The sequence below is a fragment of the Pocillopora damicornis genome, chromosome 1 (genome assembly GCF_964200805.1).
Source record: "Pocillopora damicornis chromosome 1, jaPocDami1.2, whole genome shotgun sequence".
NCBI lineage: Eukaryota > Metazoa > Cnidaria > Anthozoa > Scleractinia > Pocilloporidae > Pocillopora > Pocillopora damicornis.
The window spans coordinates 35,108,484-35,116,879 of NC_142670.1; the positions used below are offsets into that span (position 1 = coordinate 35,108,484).

General features: G+C 35.1%; 2 protein-coding genes across 5 annotated transcripts in view; one reads left to right on the forward strand and one right to left on the reverse strand.

The window, feature by feature from the left end:
* LOC149053501 (diacylglycerol kinase theta-like) overlaps nucleotides 1-545 on the reverse strand; it is a 70,837-nt gene extending 70,292 nt beyond the window's left edge. For all 3 annotated transcript variants that reach the window (XR_016185532.1, XM_089202736.1, XM_089202727.1), the window contains exon 1: nucleotides 408-545. The gene's annotated coding sequence lies outside the window, so the exon portion shown is untranslated. The remainder of the gene's footprint in view (nucleotides 1-407) is intronic.
* Nucleotides 444-7,208, forward strand: LOC149053506 (uncharacterized). Of its 2 annotated transcripts, none has more exons than XM_089202761.1 (6): nucleotides 444-911; nucleotides 3,177-3,239; nucleotides 3,619-3,712; nucleotides 5,096-5,129; nucleotides 5,892-5,962; nucleotides 6,997-7,208. In XM_089202761.1, the coding sequence occupies exons 3-6, from the start codon at nucleotides 3,640-3,642 to the stop codon at nucleotides 7,188-7,190; spliced, it is 372 nt and encodes a 123-aa protein (XP_089058887.1). In that variant the 5' UTR covers nucleotides 444-911; nucleotides 3,177-3,239; nucleotides 3,619-3,639; the 3' UTR covers nucleotides 7,191-7,208. The 2 variants fall into 2 exon arrangements, with proteins under 2 accessions (XP_089058887.1, XP_089058882.1); XM_089202756.1 differs by lacking the exon at nucleotides 444-911 and adding an exon at nucleotides 1,935-2,679 and having other exon boundaries at nucleotides 3,048-3,239.
* Nucleotides 7,209-8,396: the final 1,188 nt, after the last annotated feature.

Below are 8,396 nucleotides of genomic sequence, written 5' to 3' on the forward strand. Positions count from 1 at the left end.
CTGTTATGCTATTTGATAGTAAGCATTTCAATTCCATCATCTCTATTGACGTATTAGATTTGTGTATAAGTTGAACAGTTAAAGTTAATATCTAACCCTCTACCACCTTGAGTGTTGTACTATGAATAATTTTGACAAGTTTTCAAGCAGAAAGCTAATAAGAAGACAGGTCCTTAATGGTCGGCTAATGGTCGAATAAATGAATATTTGGTTATATCGTTTGATTCAGTATCAAATTTTCATGGCTGAAAACATAAATATGTATCAATCACACAATGCAGTGGACTGATATGTTGATTTTGCAAGTACAGTGTATAGAGGCCATATGATTACATCAATCAGAAATATAAAACTATGTAAAACCATACTATGTAAACTTGACATCATTTGATTCCTTATCCACTTACCAAGAGACAATATGCAGACCTCCTTCCCTGAAGAGTTTAAGTGAGATTTGTCTTTGTATTGCCTTCTTTAAGTGATGCAATGTCGCATTTTGGATGACAACTACAGCTGAAAGTTTATTAAAAGGCATATAAAATTATATATATATATATATATATGGAGTGGATCTTCCACTATGTTCCCCAAATTTTTTCACCAAAGAGAACCATCACTTCTGGATGCGATAGAGAGTCGATCTTTTTCTCCGATTTTTCTGGGCTCTCTTCGTCCGCCATATTGAGTTGAGGTTCATTCCTAGGCTTTCTCGAAGTGCAAGAAGAGTTGCGCCTGCCTCCGCTTGCCACGATTAGATTACAGCCGACATTTCAGTACACTCAAAGATCGCCTAAATTGGATGATGATCTCCAATGAAGAACAACTTAAGATTGTTGTTCTGTGGTACTTTTTTTTTATGTGGGTATGCTGCTGGAGCTAAAAAGAAGAAGGATCTATAAACTAATGTTGAGGTATGTGAAGAGATTGAAATCTCAGACAAGCTTCTTGCGCTTAAATTAGTTTCTTTGTGATCGATCGGGTGCTAATTTCTGCAATTTTGAATTTGGATTTTATCTTTCTTCGAAAAAAGAAGCGAGCATTTATTAAGTCTGTGAAATCGATATTATTTGAGGGAAAATTCACGAAATTTGTCGCGATAACCTACCCGCGCGGATTTTGTTATGCAGTCGAGAAAATTAGAAGCTTATGTTTTTAATTTTGCATACGTACGGTACGTACGGGAGGAGTTTGGGTGAACTTTATGGCAAAATATGTTATACTGAAAAAAAATCGATATTCGTTGGTCAGCCAAAAGTGGGTAAGCTAAAGGTTGTTGTTGAAATATCGATTAAACTGTTGATATGTATTGTGTATGCCAGTTGATAACACTTCTGTGGTAAATGTGAACGAGAGCATAGGCGGCCCAAGCTCACGTCTCGAGAAAAAGCCAACGATGAATTCATGAACGCGTCACGCGTTGTGTGACTCGGTGTTAAGTTACGGGAGGAACCGTTGAAAATTTGAACACGTTATAAGGCATAGTATGGGGAACGACATATGGTCGATTTATAACGATAAATATTTCGAAATCTGAATATTTTACACGTAAAATCAATAAAAACTTACTCATGCCCTGTGTATCCGTCGTAGTTTCTAGCGATTTCTGCTGTTTTAAGCTTGCTTTACCATCACTGTTATCCATGTTAACAGTGATGGTAAAGCAAGCTTAAAACAGCAGAAATCGCTAGAAACTTCGACGGATACACAGGGCATGGGTAAGTTTTTATTGATTTTACGTGTAAAATATTCAGATTTCGAAATATTTATCGTTATAAATCGACCATATGTCGTTCCCCATACTATGCCGTATAACGTGTTCAAATTTTCAACGGTTCCTCCCGTAACTTAACACCGAGTCACACAACGCGTGACGCGTTCATGAATTCATCGTTGGCTTTTTCTCGAGACGTGAGCTTGGGCCGCCTATGACGAGAGGATTAGTCCTTTGCAGGCGAAAGATACTAAAATATCACGCGATATTTTTATTTTGTCCTTTTATCGCGGTATTTGTTTCATCGATATTTAAAATAATATTTTTTCAAGCGCTCCACATGGAGAAAAAGTGGAAAATTAAATAACTAAGAACATTTTTGCTTTTTTTGTTCAAATACATGCACACTACATAATAGTCTGGGCTATTTGAGAAGGAGTGTCACGACAGGTGGTCTAAAGTGATGCTAGAAATTAATAATTTATTACAAATCTCGTCTCCTGGCAGCAGTGATTAGGTTAATATCATGGCTTTGATCTTCTAGTTTACATGAAATATAATTGGTAAGGACTTAAAAGCATAGATCTCAACTGGTTCACATGTGATTCATACAACGTAACTCATACAATGTAACAATGAATTGTATTCATACATATACCAATCTAATAAGCACAAGATTTTAATTGTAATATGTATCAGAGAAATAGTATGATTTGTGCATTTCTGAAGAGTAGTTCAAATACCTGACTGTGTATATATTTTTGAATTAAGACAAACAAAATGGAGTTGAGAGGGGAAATTCCTACAGTCTCATTAAAACATTCACTAGATTTTTCATTCAAAGTATGGTGTTGAAACTCAGTAGAATATGAGTGACACAACAATTTTGTTAAGAATATTCTCAAAATAGTTGTAAACAAAAAAAAGCTTGGGCCACTATAATTTTAGCATTAGAAGAGATGGTCTGCACAGTAATCTGAATATCCTCTGATCTGTGATGGCTTTTGGTGTTCTTTTGAATGAACTATTTTATTGCCAAATTTGGAAACTGGTGGGCAATGGACATAATCAAGTAGATTGTGTTAAATTAGATGAGTATTGTAAATATAATTAAGTGAGGGGGCAAAATCAAATCCAAGGACATTACTTAAATTCCCTCTAGGGTTTGCACAGAATGCAGTTATTTAATTTCTTAAATTATAGAAATTTTCACACTAATCAGGAAAGAATGCAAAAACAAAGACTTATTAGTCTAGATGAAATTTTGAGTTTTCAATTCTTTTTCTAGTTTAGAAGCTTCTAGTAGAGCTAGTAAATATGTTATCATTATCTGTCTACACTTGTTGGTTTTATATCAGAAATCTCAGTCCTTGAATATTTTAACTGCTGACTTGTGTGTAATTACCATATGGACAGACTTTCCATGAAGTATTCTATATAAAATCATATGATCTTTCTATTTCAGTACAAGCCTGCTACCTGTGAGGACAAAGCAGATAATGGCGACATTGTGTCTGTTCACTATACAGTATGTACATATATGACTTTCATGTTGTCTGCTTCTTACTTGAAAGCATTACAGTGAATTCCTAAGGAAAGGATGTGCTCACATCCTTACATTTTTCAAGCCAGAAATTTGAACCAAAATTGTTTTAACCACTTGGGTGCCAAGCTGTTATAAGTAAATAGAATTTGGCATCCTCTCCCTTGAGCTTTCTGTTATCATTTTAAATTAGACTGCCTAAACAAAAAGACAAAAATAAACCGTCAAAATGAAAAATAAAAAAAAACTAACAATAGCACAAAGTAAACAACAACAAAAAGTAAAAACCTGTTCTCAATTCTTATTAAAAATGTAGCTATTGCAAATGTTTGAATTTCCTTAATTTTTCAATGAACTCTTATAGGGTACACTGGTGAATGGACAAATGTTTGACTCATCCCTGGCAAAAGGAAGGGAGCCACTTGAGTTCCAGTTGGGCAAAGGGAAGGTTATCAAAGGTAACTTGCATCAGGACCTCTGATTATTTTGCTATACTATCAGGATGATTTAATTTCGGATTCATAAAGCCATTAAGCCAAAGTTATCAGTCAACTGCTCTCTAGAGCAAAAAAGGTAAAACATTTTAAAATCATGAGCTGACGAGAACACAGTTTGGCAACAATTAAATTGCATAAAGCATGAGAAAACTCAAGTGAGCACTTGACTGGCAATTGGTTTTATTTTTTAATCTGATATGTTGAGAATATGGAGCAAGTGTTCTTGGCCAATCACATAGAAACATGAAGTATTAAACCATAAAATCAAACATGGTTACTGTCAATACTTATACAAAGTCAAATAAAAATTGTTCTAATTGCAAGATTTTGACTTCTTTTACTATCTGGTTTCTGACTCTTTTCTAAAAGTTCCCAGTTAACCCTTTCACTCCCATGAGTGACCAAGACAGAATTTCTCCTTACTATATCTGTACCATACAAGTGATGAGAATTAAGAAAAATATCAATTATGGGATTACTAATTGATCCAATACCAAATTCTCCAAACTGGCATAATGAGAATCATTTGGCAGACTGTAAGGAGAATTGCTAAAGAAATCTTGGGAGTTAAAGGGTTAAAACAATTTTAGAGATGCTAAGATATCCCAATTCTTCATTTCATGTGAATGAAGTATTCTCTTGACTTATGATTTGGGAATTATTTAGGTACTATAGTTTTGCTTACAACTATGTGACATTTTGTTGGTCATGTATACATACATAGTGAGGTATAAAAATTATAAGGAGGAAATATTAAAAGCTAAACTAGAAAGGAACCGCTGTCTTCAGTCAAGAGTTCTTACTAGTGAATTTGATCATATGAGGTTACCTTTTGTGATATCTAATGTAGTGAGCATCATTGAAAATAAAAACCAAAGTGTAATTACTGTATAGTGATTTTAGACATATGAAATTCATATGTTTGCACTGCGGTGAAGAAACGAATTTAAGAGATCCTTGCAGCTAAGAACACTACTGAACTAGTAGCTGAAAATGGGACCTGAGAAAAATTCAGGCCTGTAGGGGATTTGAACCCATGACCTCTGCGATACCAGTGCAGCACTCTACCAACTGAGCTAACAAGCCATCTGGGAGCAGGTCAATATGTTGGGTCCAAATAAACCATCCAGGTGATGAATAATAATGACTTCCAATATTTTGAGTTCTTCTTTTGCCTGGCTGGTAATACTTTTTTTAAAAGCTCTCAGTTAAAGCCCTTTTAGAGATGTTAAGATTTCCCAAATTGTGATTTTATGTGAACTGCAGTGACAGAAAGTTCACCACTTTACAAGTAATTGCCACCTTAATTTTTTACCCTTATTTCTGTAATTTTTTTTTTTACAGGTTGGGAGATGGGTATAAAAGGAATGTGCATAGGGTAAGATTTAGAAATATTACAGTATGCGTATAATGATTTTAGATATATGAAATTCATATATTTGCACTGCAGCAAAGAGATGAAATTAAAGGATCCTCGCAGCTAAGAACTCTACTGAAATGAGTAGTTGAAAATAGGACCTGGAAAAAAATTCAGGCTCGTACTGGAGTTGAACCCATGACCTCTGTGATACCGGTGCAGTGCTCTAGCAACTGAGAGCTGGTCAATATGTTGGGTCCAAATATACCATCCAAGTGCTATACATACTACAGTATGTGATAAAAAAACAACAATAAGGTCAAATATTTTCATCATGAGCAGGTTTTTGTCATTAGCAATTAGTGCCATTGAGGAAGGGACTTCTTCTAAAGTGGGTCTTAGCTTAGCAGGATTTCCTCAAGTGAAAAAAAAAATACCTGCTTAAAATTTTACTTCTAAGCGACAAGTTGGGGTGCAAAAAATTGTGCCCATGGATTGATACTATTTTCCAAGGTCTATTAATTTGAAATAAGCTATTTGCAAACATAACTGACAACAAGACTGGCATGGAAACTTTTAAGTAAAACTCCCTTTGGGCTTCATAGCCCCTTACTGTCTTAACTGCCTTTCTTATTCTTCTTTTCACATTGTTTATTCTCTACAAGTAAATTCAAAAACCCCTTTTGGTTGATCATTTTTGTAGCTCCCTCAAATGAGTTTAAAGAAGCAGTGCTCAGGCTGATATTTTTCAACAGTCCTCGATTCTATTTTTTCTCTTTCCAGTGAAAAAAGAAAATTGATCATCCCTCCTCACCTAGGGTACGGAGCTCGTGGAATTCAGAATGTTATTCCTCGTAAGTAAATGTTGATTGTAAAAATGATCATGGAGGAACAAAGGGGGCCTGTAAATACAGAAAATGGCACGAGCGGAAGTGCAAGTCCTGATTTATTACACAAGTGATATTTGGGAAATTTACTTAACCCTTTAACTCCCAAGATCTGATCGTTAATTCTCCCCTGTAGCTACTACACATTTCCTTATAAATTAGTTATGAGAACTTGATGCTAGATCAAGATAGCAGCTTCTACCTGATAAGTTTGAATATTCTCATTACCTGTTTGCTGAAGAATGTCTGGATATTGTAGGGAGAAGTTTTGTGTTGATCCCTTCTGGGAGTTAAAGGGTTAATTGAACTTGGACGATCATAACATTTCAGAACGTCACAAGCAGCCATTAATCATTAAATGCAAAAGCAGTTTGTATGATTTTTGATTTTTAAGTCATTTTCCAAATCTTTTTGTATGTCCTCAGTCACACATTACTTAGAATAAGAAATTTCCAACGAGTTGGAAAATGCTAATATTTTCTTTGTAATGGCAATTTGATAAAATAATTATGACATTTCAACCAAGTTTAAAGTTTTTTGAAATATTTAGAACTTAGCATTTCTTGTTTGTCTTTAATTCTGAGCACATGCAATATGTAAATCCTGTGTTGCAATCTATAACTTATTTTATTGAGCATGAGTCATTGACCAGTCATGATTGAGATATCTGTTGGATATGTGGTAATAGCCAAATAGGGAAAAAATTTCTTTTAAATTTCTTGTTATAACACGGAACGGGAATGGTCAAGAAGCCTTTCCTTTTCGCTCCCTTTGCAAGATTTCTGCACAGCCCCATTCTTCATTATGCAGATAGTTTATGGATAAAGAAAATAATGGCAGAAACAATATTTTGCCTTTAGGACTACAACTTTGATTTGTTTTAGAATAGTATGGGGCTATAAAGAAATCTTTCTGCTAATCGGGATATTAATATCATTCTACGTTACTGAATAAGCAGCAAATCCTAACCTTTTTCTTATTTTTGCTTTATTCACACATAGCCGACTCTGTACTTATTTTTACCACCGAGCTCATGTCCATTAAGAGGAAGTCGCTTTTCGATCCAAAGTTACTGCTGCAAATAGGATTTTGGCCGTTCCTGGCTGGAGTGATTTTGTACTATCTGTATAGAAAGGCATGTAAGAAATCTGGAAAGCCTGAAACAAAGTCGAGCAAGAAAAATAAAAGGAAGTAATAAAACTGTGAACCTTTTTATTTATGAGGTTATTCGTAAATGATATCACAGTATGCCTCTTACTCGGCATCAGTTGACTACGACACGATTTTGTACCCTAATTTTGGAAACTTTCCGTGCGCAACGCTTGAAGTTCGTTGACCACTCTGGAGCAATCAGCGTAGAAACCAGAACTCGGTTGGTGATTGAGAAAGGTGACAATCAACCCTTTAACTCCCAAGATCTGATTGTGAATTCTTCCCTCTAGCTACTACACATCTCCTTGTTAATTGATTACGAGAATTAGGTGTTCAATCAAGGTAATAAATTGTACCTGATGAGTCTGAGTGTTCTCATTACCTGTTTGCTGTATAATATATGGATACTAGAGGGAGAAGTTACTTGGTAATCACTTCAGGGAGTTAAAGGGTTAAAGTACATTGCCTGAAGCGCGGGCAAACGCGACTGACCAAGTCGCGACTAGCTTTTAATTTAGATTTGATTGGTTGAGAGGATGGTGCAAGTTTTCTGGACCAATCACAGAGCGCAGTAAAGCAAACCCAAAGCGCACTTGGCTTGCTTTTGACACTTCACACTTACTTTAGACAGTGAAGATTGCTCTACATTTTCTTAAGAACCAGTCAAATGATCTATCGAAAAATATTGTCCATCTCTATTTACGATTATTCAAAGGTAATGCTATTCACGAAATGACATGGAAAGTCACGGTTAGTAGAATTTGTTCGTTTGCTCGTAATGGTGCTTCTACATCTTATCTCTCTTCCCATGGTTAACTGAAGAGATAACTTTACAAGAAACGAGGGGATTTAATTCAGCTTTCGCTCCCTGAATTCTTTCGGTTTCTAATGTGGAAGCCCGAATTGAAAGAACTTACCGAAAGTTTACTTTAGAAGAACTCATAACTATGCTTAAATTTTGTTCACCGAAAAAATTAGGAGAATCCAGGCATTAAATGACTGAACATGAGGATTATTAATTAAAATGCCAATAAATACCTTTCCAAGTCATTTTGCAAAGGAGTGAAAAATACCCATGGTGTTTAGACCGCGTGTCAAGAGTTATAACCCAACCAATGATATATTTGTGATAACAAATTTGTTTGGAAACCAATTTTACGCAAACAACGAAAATGATTTGAGGAGTAAAAATTTACATAAGTCATTTGTAAGGTCAACCTTAGTAGTAGTGATCTATGAGAAAGGCTTT